The sequence below is a fragment of the Phalacrocorax carbo genome, chromosome 1 (assembly GCF_963921805.1).
Source record: "Phalacrocorax carbo chromosome 1, bPhaCar2.1, whole genome shotgun sequence".
Lineage (NCBI taxonomy): Eukaryota > Metazoa > Chordata > Aves > Suliformes > Phalacrocoracidae > Phalacrocorax > Phalacrocorax carbo.
In genome coordinates, this window is record NC_087513.1 from 60,151,682 (window position 1) to 60,166,009 (window position 14,328).

Sequence of the window (14,328 nt, forward strand, 5' to 3'; positions counted from 1 at the left end):
TATGAATCACTGCTTGTGTTAAGTCACTGCTTCATCATTTGTATTGAGGTATATAACATACACTCTGAATAAAATGGGTCAAATTCAGCACTGGCAGAAACAGGCAGAGCTTCGCTGATGTCAGCCCAGTTCAGTGCATGCAAAACACTAGTTGACAATCTCCTCTTTAAAGACAGCAAGATTTTGACCTGCGTTGTGTACCCACACAAGGGAGGAAGGACGAATAAGGACCTACCTCAACTATCCTGTATGGGCTGCCCAGATCTCTACTCTGGCACGCGTTCAGAAATCACTTACTTCTCCATAAGTAACTCCTCCATGCGTTGGCTCTGGTCCCCTAAAAGCACGTCAGTTCACCTCCTTATAGCCAAGGAAGGGGACTCATTAATTACTGCTGATACTGCGTGTGAGCAAATTAGCACTCCTCAATCCCCTGGGGGGGATAAGGGTCTTGGTGCAAGGGCTCCAGGATGCTACAGCTGTACAAACACTGCAACAATAACACGGATGCAGAGGAGAGTCTGAACTGCACAGCTGCTGGGCAGCACTGACAAAACGAGACCTAGACCAAGTACCGCAAAGCAATAAGCCACAACTTAGTGCTATTACCAGTGGCCCACTGCCTTTTTAGACCCCAAAAAGGACCCATTATGAGTGAGTTGCAGCCCCAATTTATGGGACATAGCAAAGGAAACTACATGGCAAAATTTGACATAGATCATTGCTGGTGCCACCATTTTCCTATGTTGACTAATAAAATGGATAATGATCAAACTGGGGAGTTTAATAAAACAAGAGCGTGGTGCAAGGGAAAGGAACAGAGGATGTTTCAGAAGAGAAAGTGTAGCAATGTCTTGAAAAGCCAGAGAGATGAATGAGTTAAGGAAAAGGAGATTTAACATGTACAGATAAAAAGCAGTGAAGAGACAGATCAAAAATGATCAGGAACTATAAGTACAGAATAGGAGAACACAACATCACTTCTAACACTGGAGAAAGCCAACTGGGAAGACAGTACAGCAGACAGAAAGAGCAGACACTTTTCAAAATGAAAACTGAAAAATTAAAAAAAACCAAAACAACAACAAAAAAACCCGAACCCACAAACCCCCAAATCCATCAAAAATCAACCCTAAGCCACCACAGCATTGCATTTGCTCGCAAGTCCTCTTTCAAACCATTAACTGCATAATGTTGATTCATAGAATGATAGAATTGTTTAGGTTGGAAAAGACCTTTAAGATCATCAAGTCCAACTGTTACCCAAGCACTGCCAAGTCCACCCCTAAACCATGTCGCTAAGCACCACAACTATACCTCCAGGGATCGTGACTCAACCAGTTCCCTGGGCAGCCTGTTCCAATGCTTGACAACTCTTTCAGTGAAGAACTTTTTCCTACTATCCAATCTAAACCTCCCCTGGTGCAACATGAGGCCATTTCCTCTTGTCCTATCACTAGTAACTTGGGAGAAGAGACCAACCCCCACCTCACTACAACCTCCTTTCAGGTAGTTGTAGAGAGCGATAAGGTCTTCCCTCAGCCTCCTCTTCTCCAGGCTAAACAACCCCAGTTCCCTCAGCTGCTCCAACAGGATTTGAGGATTCCAACAGGAATAGAGGGTCTCTGCTCCGTATTACATAAGGGGACACTGCTCCATCACAGAACCATCCAGAATCACAAACGTTAAAGGATGCAAGATAAAGGAGGAAGGCACCAAGGCTTGGCTCACTCAAGACTTCTTAACTTTGAGCTGTAACATACCTTGTATTCACTGACAAGCTATGAAGAGGTGGGAAAGGAATGGGAAGAAGCTTGAAAAATAAAGTTGATGGTTAAGTCAGCTAAATATACAGGGTCACTTTTTAGAGTTGTGAAAAAGCAAGGGAAGCCAGTGAAAGTACAAACACAGCTGGAAACCTCCCTAGCTGCACAGCCAACGCATGGCCCTTTTGCCAAAGTCTTTGTGATGTTTCCAGTCACACAGGAGGCTGACACTGGCCCAATGGGGGGACATCCCCTCCAAGGCCACCTTGGTTGGTTGCCAGATTCTGCTAGCTGCCAGCGCTCACACAGGTCATTCTTTCCCTCAGACCTCACCCTGCAGAAAAGGTGTTTTTTCAACAAAGGGGCAGGGAGGGCTGACAGGAGGAGCAGAAGACCATGGTGGGGCCAATGCTCTTCGCCCTGGGCACAGACTCAGGACAGCAGGACATCCCCAACCTGGATCCTAGCTGGGTCAGGCGAACTCTGAGGTCCCTGAGAGGTGACACAGTGACAAAGGTAGGACTGAACAGCATCCTTCAAGGGTGATAGCCTCTCTCAAAAGACTGAGCCCATTCTGGATTTCCCTATTTAGCAACCTGTGGGGCTGGGCAGGCTGCTTGGCACCACTGCTGCCGTACACATGCTCCCACTCCCAGAACTGTGAATTAATATGCCTGAAATAATAACATACACTGATCATAGTCCTCGTGCTCAACAGCAAATCCACCCCTTTTATTCAGGGGCTCAATCACACAGCCTGTAAACTCCTTAACTGGTCCCTCCCTATCTTGAATCAAGCAAACAATCACCTTTGTATGTAAAAGGAAAATTAAGAAACAGGTGAAATATTCTTGATTTTGTATCTATAGCAAAGCTGTGACCACATTTTTTAACTTACAATACAATACAATTTTCTCCAAGTCCTCCCTTAATTCCTCACAGATATTGCTTCTACAGCAGTTATCTTCAAGATCATTACAGTGCTGCCACTGCACATAATTAACTTTACTGTGGCTTTATATGGACGATGCCATGGTAACATTAATTATTTGCAAATGGTCACTGTCAAATTCTGCATGGTGACCATGACACTCTATCGTACTCCAAAATACTCAAACCTCTGAAAAGAGTCAAAGATAATCTTCTTCATTTATAATGGGTCCTAGCAGTACAGCAAATTATTTTTATCTTTTCCCAAACTCACATTATGAAAACATAATGCAGCACTTCTACAGCTATGGATTAAATGCAAGGAGGCTGGTTGGTTTTTTGGTTTTTTTTTTTTTTTTCTTCTTTTTTTAATTTTCACTCGGACTGGCCAAGATAGTGTCTGTGCGGATCTTTAATAAATTACTCATGGATTTAATACATTTGGGAAAACAGATGATTCAAAGGCAAAGTGTTTCCATCGTAACTGGTAGACACAGCAGCTCTCCTATTACATAGCTTTTAAATTATTTGTTCTTTGGGAAGGGATCATTGCTATAGTCAGTAGTAGACAAAAAAAAAAAACCAACAAAAAAAAGACCCCTGTAAATGTTACCAAAAAAAAAGTAAGAACATCCTAATCATGTTCTAAGTTTTACGTTCTGGCATAGCACACTAACAGTTGATTTAAAATAAATGGAGTGCAGGCTACGATGAACAGCAGGACAAAAGCTCCCCTCCACTGAAAGGAACAGATCACCATCCTGATAGCCAAGCACCAAAACCTTGTTTGTCCACCTGGGACTCAATCACCAGCCTTTTCAATCAAAAGAATGATAATCTATTAATTAAATCCATCTTTTTAGCTCTGTGGAATTTATTCAGTCTGTCTCTGTCCTAAATATGAATGACGTCGTAAGTCAGAAATTATAGTTCAGCTGGCTGGAAGTCTGGAAGGAGTCATATTTTATCCAGCAATATACACGCATTTGCAATGCTGAATTCTTGGGGTCAGGGATCACAGTTTTGATCTGGGTATGCACGGCCTGTTGCACAGAAGGGTCCTGTTCCTTGCCTGGGGCTCTTCACTGAGACTACAGACACAAATGGCAATAGCAGGAGCGGCAAGACAATTCGATTTAAATTTGTAAGCACTCTTTTTTCCAATGTGGTGCTTTAAAAGGGACTATAATGCTTATATTAATAGGACTGCAACATGAATACTATATTGATGCAATTACTTGCATTTTCAGTTTTGGAGAGAGTGAAACTTAAGTATGTTCATCAAAGTGATGAAGAGCACTACTTTTCAACACAGACATAAAGTATCTCCACTTACTTTAATCAGGAGCCAAATTAAGACAAGAAAATAAAAATACTCTGGATATTTACTAGCCAACCTCTTATTCTCATCAAAGGCCTGAGAATAAATTGGTTACAGATACTGGAAAGTATGTTAAAAAGTGTTGTGAATATAGATTTGGGTCTTAATTTGATATTTCAAAACACTGTTAACATTACGGTCCCATGCATACAGGCTAGGAAACATGTTCAAAATTTAATCTGACTTCAGATTTTGAACAAGGCCAAAATATCATAAGAAAATATGGGTACAGATTCATCTTTCATAGAAATAGATAGCACATTCTTCATTAATGAGTGGAAGCCAATATGTTATCTGTATCCTGATTGTTGTATTCAGGAATGTATATAGGGACAGAGCATATGAAACAGTGATGAACTTGTTCGCAACCGAAAAAAAAACAGAGAAGGCTGGATCCTAAAGCCTGTAAAAGTACAAGTGTGTTCTGTCCTAAAGTGAAGGAGAACATAAGGGCAAGGTCCTCCCCTTCAACAATTTTTTTATTATGGTTGTCTTCAAGCAGCCGGTTGGCAGGAGAGGCTGAGATTCACCTCAGGAAACCCGTGCTCTACCTTTTAAGTAATAAAATCTCCTTCATCCACTGGCACCATCTGCCCCAAGGGACTGCTGGATTTTGTCAAGTAGCTTGTTTGCTACCGCTCGCTGGTTTGGCATTTTTGTGTCTAATTACAGCAATAGCCATGGCTGGTGTTAAAAGATTAGTGAAAATTTGTAGGAAGAACAAGGACGTTCAAGGAGCTAGGCAAACACCAACCATCCCCACTTAAAAGCGGCTTTATCTAATTAAACGGCAGGATTTCTTAGCAGTTTTCTACTCTCTCCTTCTCCAGAAACTCACCCCCTTACCCAGCACATTTTAAGGGAGAGCAAAAAGCAATGGAAATATTTTTCTGCCTTCAAATCTCTATTTATTAAAGTCTATTTATATTTTCATGCTCTAGTACAAGCACAGGATTTCCATAAATAAAACATTAAATGCAACTCTTCCTCTTTCACTTTCAAGTTAGAACTGCTTATGCAAGGTATAGTATTAAGATAACATGGCAAATGGTATGGACCACTGAGAAAGAACAAAATAGTACATCTCCCCTTTATGTTGCTGCACTTTTCCTTTCTATATTCTTAAGAAAACTCTCTAGAATGAGCCAAGGATGCTCCCATGTTAAATAAGCTTCACTCTTGAGGTCCATAATCCTGTTTTCCGAGAGAGCCTTCATTAAGAGGGATGGTCCCAGACAGAAGAGCAGACTTAGGTATTCTCATGCTAAGGCTAATTGGAAATTAGGACTCGTTTTCAATTAGAGACAGGTTTTCAACTGCACTCAGACACTGCGTTTGCTCAGAGACCTTTCTGGATTAGAGCTGTAAATGCAACACGGAGCTCTGGACGAGGCTGCAATAGGACGGCGGCTGTAGGAGCACACGGAACTGGAGGGTTAATAAACCCAGTCCTATGCTGCAGCAAAGCTTGGATCCATCTATGCTTTCAGTTTGAACTTACCCATGACCTGTTAATATCCACATATTCCTGTGTCCGCACTGCCCTTTAAATAGAGTGTATTTTTCCTTCCGCAGTGTTTGCTCCTGATGTATTTCTAAAGAAGAATCACACGTTCCCTCAGCACCCACTTTGCCCTGCTGAATGAGCCCCTTTCTTCTAGTCTACCTCCATGAGAATATTTTGTCAAAACTCAAATCACCCCAGCCTGTTTCTCTGTACCTGCTCCAATGTGAGTATTTTCTTGACCCGGACACATGATTTGCAATTCCACAGCACTTCCTACCACCGCCACATACAGAGGCACCCGTATTTCCCCACTTCTACTAGAAACACCTCTCTTGATGCATCCTCAAAATACATATGCTTTTTTCATGGCTAAGGAAAAATCCACTTTTGTGGTTCACAATCATTCTGAGATTAAATATGGCTCTGCAGTTTTTACCACCACCTTTCCAATACGCAGTTCCCAATACATTATGTGATACTGTATATATAGTGTACATGCTATGTATGCACTGCAGTATGTATTTTTCTAATTAATCTCCATGTGTTTGCCTTCCATTTGTGGAAAACTGCATTTCACCCCATTTCTTTTGTCCCAGCCCTCAAGGTCATCCACTTTTTCCTGGATGATTTCCCAAACATCCTCTGTCAGGACAATGCCTCTCAACATCATGGCATCAGCAAATTTTAACTTCATGAGCACACTGCTAAGATTTGTGCCAAAGCCCTTTCTGAAAATTAAAAAAGACCAGTTTTTAAGAGGGAGAGCTGAAGATCTCTGCTTGTAACTCCACTGCAGCCAACCCAGCCCTTGCCACCTTACTTGAAGGCAGCCCCTGCTCCTTTACGAATCCCCATCTTCTCTGGCTTAACTAATAGCTCCCTGCATGGACTGAATCAAATCGTTCACTCAAGTCCAAATAGATGAAATCTACTGAATTTCCTTGGGGTAGAAAATCAGTTATCTTATCAAAAAGTTATTAGATTAGTCTGGCAAGATCTATCTTTAGAAAATATGTGTCACATTTTTCCCCATTTTTCCCGCAACAACATCTCTTTAATCAGTCTTTGCTTGAAAAAGCATTCGAAGGCCTTGCATTAACAGCCTGGAATTTTCCTCAGATCGTTTTTCATCCTTTTCAAATGTTGGGCATTACTATTATTAATCCTTAGAGTTATGGCACAGCCCTGGACATTGTTAAAAATATTTCCCTCTGACCCTCTGATTTTGTGAGGCAGTTCTTCCTCATTGCTGGGATAGAGGTTATCCAGTCACCCCAATTTGAGTGCATTAAGCTGTATAATTTGCTGTCCTTTTGATTACTGTTTTTCCATTCTCATAACCTTGTTGCTTTTATTTATTTTCCCTTTCCCCCCAAGGATTTTATTCCCAAAACCAGAGGCAAAGTATTCACTTAAGTTCTTGGGTGACAGCCTCTGTTGGCACTGAAACACACCTCTCATAGGTGCCTCCTCAAGGCCAGGACTTAGAGATACCAATTTTGCCTCTGTACTCCTGGAAATATGGAGGAAATATGGAGGAAAATATGTTATGTCCATTGTCAAGAGCAGAGATAGGACCCAGACTCACAGCCAGCCAGCCAGAGAAGAAAAGGGGTATTTGCTGCCCAAAGGGTGAGCTGAGCACCCTCGGAGAACCAAGTCATAACTCAGAAACGTTGCCAAAGTATATGAGCAAGCAATTAAAGGGGAACAAGTTATGGCTCTCCATCTGTGCACAGGCACAAGCCCTGTCATACCAGCTCCTGCTCTCACCAGCTCTGCCTCCACCAGCAGCTATGCTGCCACCTCCAACTAAATTTGACTGGAACGTAAAGTGGGGGCTCTGACCATACCAGCGGGGTTGGCGGGCAAACCCCGCTGCCTAGCTCTGTCCTCTGGAGTCCAACCCCAATGACCAGGGACTGCAAACAAGGGACTGCGATGCACCCTGGTGGTACCAGAGCCTGAGGGGTCTCCACAGGCTGCACATCAGTATAGGATGGGGGAAGAAGAAAACAGATTCCTGTGGGACTCCACCCATGAGGAGCCTGATGGCAAAAATGCCATTTGCCATCACTGCCCTCTGGGTACAGCTCCAAAAAGGACTTCAGACCGCTTCACAGAATTGTCCTGGGCTCCTCCTGCCAACACCTGCCTCCAGTGAAGCAGCTGTGGCCTGTGGTGGGATGGTAATGAACGCTGCGGGGAGCTATATTGCTCCTCCAGTGTGCAAGAGAAACGCACGAGCCTTTTCATCTATGGATAAGAAGAAATCACTCCTCAAGATGACTAAACTCTGCTTCTGCTCCAAATCTCAGCCAGGAGTTTCACAGCCCGCTAGCCAAGGAGTTGGGGGACTAATGATCATGGGAGGGCTTTCAGACACCTCTGTTGGTGCAGAGAAATGCCCAGCCTCACGGGCAATGCTTCCAGAGGATCTCAGTGCTGTGAGGCCACATTCAGTGTTCCTCTTCATTCAGATGCCAGGAACGTCCCTTGGACATGTGGGCTAGGTCGGCAACCTCACAGGCCATTCCTTCCCCAACCAAGCTGGGGGTCACATGTCCAGCTGGGACATTTGGGCTTCCGCAGCCAGAACCCCACCCTCAGACAGTGTAAGCTAGGATCTCTTGAAATGTCTCCCCCCACACCACTGGAAGTACCGGGAGTGAAGATGCTGCCCACCTGATTCTCTTCAGCAGAAGGCAGAGCCCTTCGTGGGGGCAAGGGGGCTGCTTGCCAGGCCCAGAAACACCCAGGAAAAGCAGCTTTCCCCAGAGAGGCCAGAAAGGGGATGACTTGGAATCTAAGTGCTCTGAGGCAATGCTAAGAATAGAAGAAGATATTTCAAATAACACATGTGGATTGCCCTTTGTGGAGGGGAATCGCACTCAGGTCTCCAAGGCTGCCCCAAAGTGGATTTTTCTTCAATTTTTGCTGCTTCTGGATGTCAGAATGAACAGGCATACTTGTACACACACTCGCGCTCCAGACTATACACTTCTTTTAACCTCTGACTGGCCAGAAAATAGGCCTTTATCCAGTCAGGTGCAGAAGTGACCATGTAACAGTCCCCAGCATCCTATTAACACGTCTCTCGTTCAGTTTATTCCAGCATCTTTACACCCTTCCAGATCGCTATGATATATTGCAACCAGCAATGAAGCCACTGACCCTGATAAAAGCCACAGCAGCCTTTGCGCTGAGCAATACGGGATGCTCTTCCCTTGCTCTGTTTCTCTGCCATCAGCCTCCAGTCCCCAGATGTTAGCAATCCTCCCCAGCACGTGTAACAGTTTGGGTTGTTTTGAGGGTTTTTTTGTTTTGGTTTTTTTTTTAAACAAATGTCCCACAGAATGGAGGAAGGAGAGACATGCAAAGAGATTCTTGTATTTAGGTGGAGCAAGTGGAAAGGTACCCCTTGCAGATGCGATGATGAGGAGCAGCCAAAACCAGGCACATACTTGCAGCCAGCCAGACCCAGTGCAGACTAAGTGATGCTACCTTACTGCAGCAGAAAGGCAGGTGAACAGTTTTTTACCACCATGCCCCTTTTTGGCAACAAATTACCTTCAGCCATGATGCCTTCATTAATAAAAGGTCTAGAGCAGAGGGCAGAGCACCCATCTTCACCAGATTTATGCCAGCAAAGAGCTACTTTGCACACAGTTCTCTACTGACTACATCCAGCTGCCTCAGGTTATCTAACACGGCCTGGGTACAGGCAAGGTTTTATTTAAGTCTGGTCTCCCACTATGACCAAGATTATTTTGGACGCAACTTGGGCTTCTGTCTCAGCTAGCTATCATGCATCCAGCAGTCAATCCATCTGTGAAACCTACCTCCTTGCAAAAGGTGGCGACAACTACTCTATTTAAAGCTTCCACTCCTGGGGGAAGGGGAACATTTAGATCCCTGCTCATCTCCCAAGGCTGGGGAATGGGAAGAAACTTTCTGGAATGTCTGCTGCTGAAAAATGAAGAGAGATTAGGAAGGAGACAGGCAGCTCCTGCCTGACTGCAGCTACCCTCACACCTCTACCCATAGCAAGAACAGCTCCTCTTTCAGGAGATGAAAACATTGCAAGAAATTAAGGCAATCATTTTAGAAAAAGATCAGAAGAGGGGAGAAAGAGAGGAAGTATTGGAATGAAAAGCAGGAAGAAAGCAGAGATTATTTACAAAGCCACATATTGGGGACCTCACTGCTGGAGTATGTGACTGTGCTGGGAAGTGTCACATGAATCTGCTGCGAGACCTCCATGCTGCAGTTCAGATAAGAAACTGAACATTTGGTTTTCATCCAAACTGATCCTGAACTTCATAGCCTTTGAGATCCTGCCAATCCCTCTCTCTCCCCCTCTCCCCATATGTGTGTTTTTCCAGCATGAAAGTTGATTTTGCTTGAAGCGTTTGCAGTGACAGGTCATGAATCGGTACCATGGAATGATGCAATATCACAGGGTGCCATGAGAACTTTTGGGTTCAGGTCTCCATATTTTAGGGACTACAGAAGACTGCTTAGAAAAACCTAGAAATTGAACCAGTTTCAAGGTTCTATTTAGTAAGCCATTTCTATAAAAGTAACAAAATACATCAAGCTAACTGCATTTAAAATCCTCCAGCTGTCATCCGTCACACAGCTTCTTTGAAAAGCCATCCCCTGCAAAGTTGTTCTGTTTTTCCCCCCTCCCAGTGTTTGCATTTATGGAATTGATGCTTGCTGGGGAGTTGATAGTTGGAAACCCTCCCTCCCTAATGGGGAGGCATGAAAGGATGGCACTCGGCTTAGTGGAAAATGAGAAGTGCTGAGGGTCTGCACTGAATACAAATAAAAAATTACAAGCTGCAAGTTTTCAAATTAACATCCTGATGCTTCACATTATTCTTCAGAAAAGCTCAGTCCTTCCTTTGATCTCAGGATTACAGGCATCCAGAGCCTGATCTGCAGCTACTCAAAGAACCTGCTGCACTACGCCAGCAGTAGGCACAGACCTTAAAATAAAACCCGAAGTACACAGACACTCATTTGTAGACCTCTGCCACCACAGTAGAATGAGATCTTCATTTTGGGACATCAGGGGGTGAATCAGGCCCCTACAGTCAAATAAGGGCACATTGCAAAGTCTGGTCTCTCTAAATCCAGAATTTTTCTCGGGAATTATTTCTATTTGCATTCCTGGCTCATTAATCCCAGGCTGCACTCTTCAGGCTCACTCTCCCTTGCAAGACGAGCAGGACAACAGCTACCACATCTATTCTTTATGAAATGAGTTCTTGATGGCAACTTTAAACTAAATGCTGATTTGTTCTTCATAATTAATAAATTCTTATGCAGCATAATACAACTCACTCCAGCTTCAAATTATTTTGAAACTCCTGGGAAACTGTCTACCAGTTGTTGGCATATCCACCTGACAAAATATAACTAAGAATTATGTAGTGTGGGTTTGTTTAGTGCACAAATATTTAACTGTATCTACCTTAATGTTTAAGACAGAGGATGTAGAGTAGAAATGTTATTGCCTTATTTGCAATCCCACGTAAGTACTGCAACAGGTATTAAATTAATTGTGCCTTTTCAAAACCAAGTGCTATGTCTTCAGAAAGAGCATAGCACCTGCAAGTCCTGACATTTCAGTAGGGATGCAGAGCACTGGACTTCTGGAAAGGAGGGCCAAGATGGTCATACCAAAGGAAGCAATTACAGCCAGGATTTGAAATCTGAAACGCTCAAGTTTTGCTTTCGAAATTCAACATATTTCTTCAATTAAATACTGAATAGCTGTGACTATAAAAAGCCTATGCAGATCTCAAAGTAAAGTATTATACTCTCTGGTAAACGAGCACATTAAGGCCAGAGTCAACCGAAGGCAGCTGCTCCGATGCAGGTTGTCCCAGCTAATAATGTAGATCATCGCTCTGCCTTCTGTGTTGCAAAAAAGAATGCACCTACAGCTGTATGAAGAGGCAAACTGCTGAAAACTGAGGTTTATGTATAAATTTGTGAAGCAATAGCAGTCATAATTTCTACTTAGGCAGTTTCAGAATGCCTTTTCATATGAAAATCAAAATTAAATATATTCTTGACTCCAGAACAGCCCTAGATCATGCTTTTATACATGTACATAATAATAAGGCAAAACAGACACTAAAAACATATCCTGGCAATAAATACTTTAAGACTTCATTTGAAAACCAAAAGGTCACATCTCATACATGAAAAAGGCAAATTATCTAGGCTGACATTTACAACTAATTTGAATCGACATTAGCATGAAAAATACAATTTTACTGCAAGAGGTAGTCTTACCTATAAGTTTAAATGTACCCTTTAAGTATTAATGCTGGAAAAAAAAGCACTGAAAAATATCTGCAGCCCTGCCAATTACATCTCAGTATTTTATAGCAAAGCAATGTAAAAGCAGACAATTAGCAGATTTCAGCCCCTCATTAGCAAGCAGAACTTAATAGTAAGAGAAGAAAAACCACCACCATATGAGCTCTGATGACCAGAATACGGACTTGATCCAGCTGTGAGATATTCAGGCACCCATTACCATGCAACTGGCTTATCCACGGATGTGAGCAAATACCAGGAGCCGATTTTGCAATGCACACAGCGACGAGCCTGAGCACTTATACACCTCTCAAGGAAATAACGGAGCCCTCTGCTTGCCTGCTCGCTCACTGTCACTAGGAAAGAGAGACACATTCTGCACAAAGCAGCTGATTTTTTTTTGTGGACTTACTTTAACTGTCGAGGTTCGCAGTCAACTCCCGGCAATAAGAGCCTTGCTGCCTGCCGTACGTCATCGCTGTCCACCGAGAAACTGCGACGGTGCCCCGCGTGAGCCACAGCAACCCGTATCCACTCCATCAGGGGAGGCAGCACAATGAACGGCCTGGGAAAGCACACAGACATGAATGCCACAGTACACTAGCCTCAAAATAACAGGTATACAGAGAGAGGGGGTGGGGGTGGGGGTGTCGTGTGCATGTGTATGTATGTGTGAGAATATATATAGAGAGAGAGAGAAGGAAACAAGCAAAACGAAAGCATGGGAGAGCAAACTGGCTCAGCAGATTTCAAGCAGGTCTAAATCAAGATGTCTCACCCTGCCTCTGGAGCAGGATTATTTGAAGAGTGAGATTTATGAGCCACACTCATTTACGGGGCTCCTGTGAGGCCAGTGCAGCTGCCTGGCAAGCCTTCCCACCCCCACCCCTGCCATCCTTTGCACAGTGTATCCCAAAAAGAGGGCAGGAGCCTGGCACAGGACCACATCCTGCTCTGGCTGATGCAGTGGGCTGGGTACGCTTCCCAGCCACTTCACAATAGGGACAGGAGAATGAACCAGGGCAGAGAGAGGGGATGCCCCACCCCAGGATGCCAGGGATGGAGAGGTAATGCATGAGGAAGTCTGCATCAGTAGGAGATGCTGGAATGTGCACCTGGTGCTCAGCGCTGAAAGTGGGGACCTTCGCAGCTGATCCTGCTGTATTATTGAGGTTATCTGTGAGCAGCATCAGAAATCAGACTGTTTCGTTTCACTTTTAGCAGCGTCAAACCACTACACCTTTGGGTACCAGCTCTTCTGCCACGTGAGCAAAAATACACAAAACCACCCCCCAAAGAGGAGGGTGGGACTCTGGGTCATAGCCCCGACTTGAGTAAAGCGTGGGTCTATCAGAGACATGGTCCTTCACTCCACAAGACCTGGACAGCCCCATGTCCCAGCAAGAGGTGCCCACGCCTTAGGTGAAACACACAGCATACAGTTTGTCCCATCTATGCTAAAAATTATTTGGGGACAAGAGAAAAATGCCAAACTTAAATGAGAACCATAGCTTCAAGTTCTAGTTTAGAGACAAAAATAATAAAATATCTGCAGCTGAACATCTTGGAAAGTCACTGCCTGTTAGGTCAAGGTGGACAAAATCCCCAGAGCAATGCAGGCTGCAGCAACTGCCCTCCCCGATAAGTTTTTGTGCCAGCTTCATCTCCTAGCTGGGGTGTCCAAAACAGGTGTCTCCTCCGCAGCTGTACACGGGAGACAAAGTCTGTGTGGGGATGCGATGAGGAAGAGTAGAAGAAATTCCTCTTTATAAAAATATACTACAAAATTCTAAAAATAGTAAAATCATTTTAAAACTTCTGTCCAAGAGCTACTTGAAAACTATACTGAAAGTCATGTGTTTAGTTAGGAATGCTGAAAACTAGACACAGTGAAACTGTTTCGTCCACATTGTGAACTAGATACCATAGCTACAGGATGTTACAGAGATCGCTATAATATTAAAAGAAAAAAAAAAAAGAGAGATGAAACTTATAAATGACTACTGTCCTCAAGGAATGTCTGTGATTAACCTGCTCTTACCTCCTTCTTCTGAATCTTTTTCTTTTGTCTCATTTCTTATGTGGCTCCATTTCCTCTCCTCTTTAACTGTATACTCCCATATTCCCTCTCTTTATTAGCTCAGTATATCATCCTGATACTAGAAATGTTCCTCATAGTGCAGCACCATCCCCTACCTTTGCTCCCTTCACTTCTCCTGCTCCTTTTCCTTTGATATTGCTTTCCCTTACTTGCCTTCCCTTATGTTGTCCCTTTTCTCAGAGGGAAAAGAAAAAAAATAAGTGAAGTCTGGATTAGGTGCCCAGTAGGCAAATACTTCACATTTTAAGTATATAACTTTACCCCAAAAGGATCTACCCTGAGAAAAATTATTTAAGAGGATGTT

At 43.5% G+C, this 14,328-nt stretch overlaps 1 protein-coding gene across 6 annotated transcripts in view; it reads right to left on the bottom strand.

The window, feature by feature from the left end:
* Window positions 1-14,328, bottom strand: part of ABTB3 (ankyrin repeat and BTB domain containing 3) — a 178,646-nt gene that overhangs the window by 38,345 nt on the left and 125,973 nt on the right. For all 6 annotated transcript variants that reach the window (XM_064455787.1, XM_064455803.1, XM_064455807.1 and 3 more), the window contains one exon: window positions 12,336-12,488. In XM_064455787.1, the coding sequence (XP_064311857.1) occupies window positions 12,336-12,488 (153 nt within the window). The remainder of the gene's footprint in view (window positions 1-12,335; window positions 12,489-14,328) is intronic.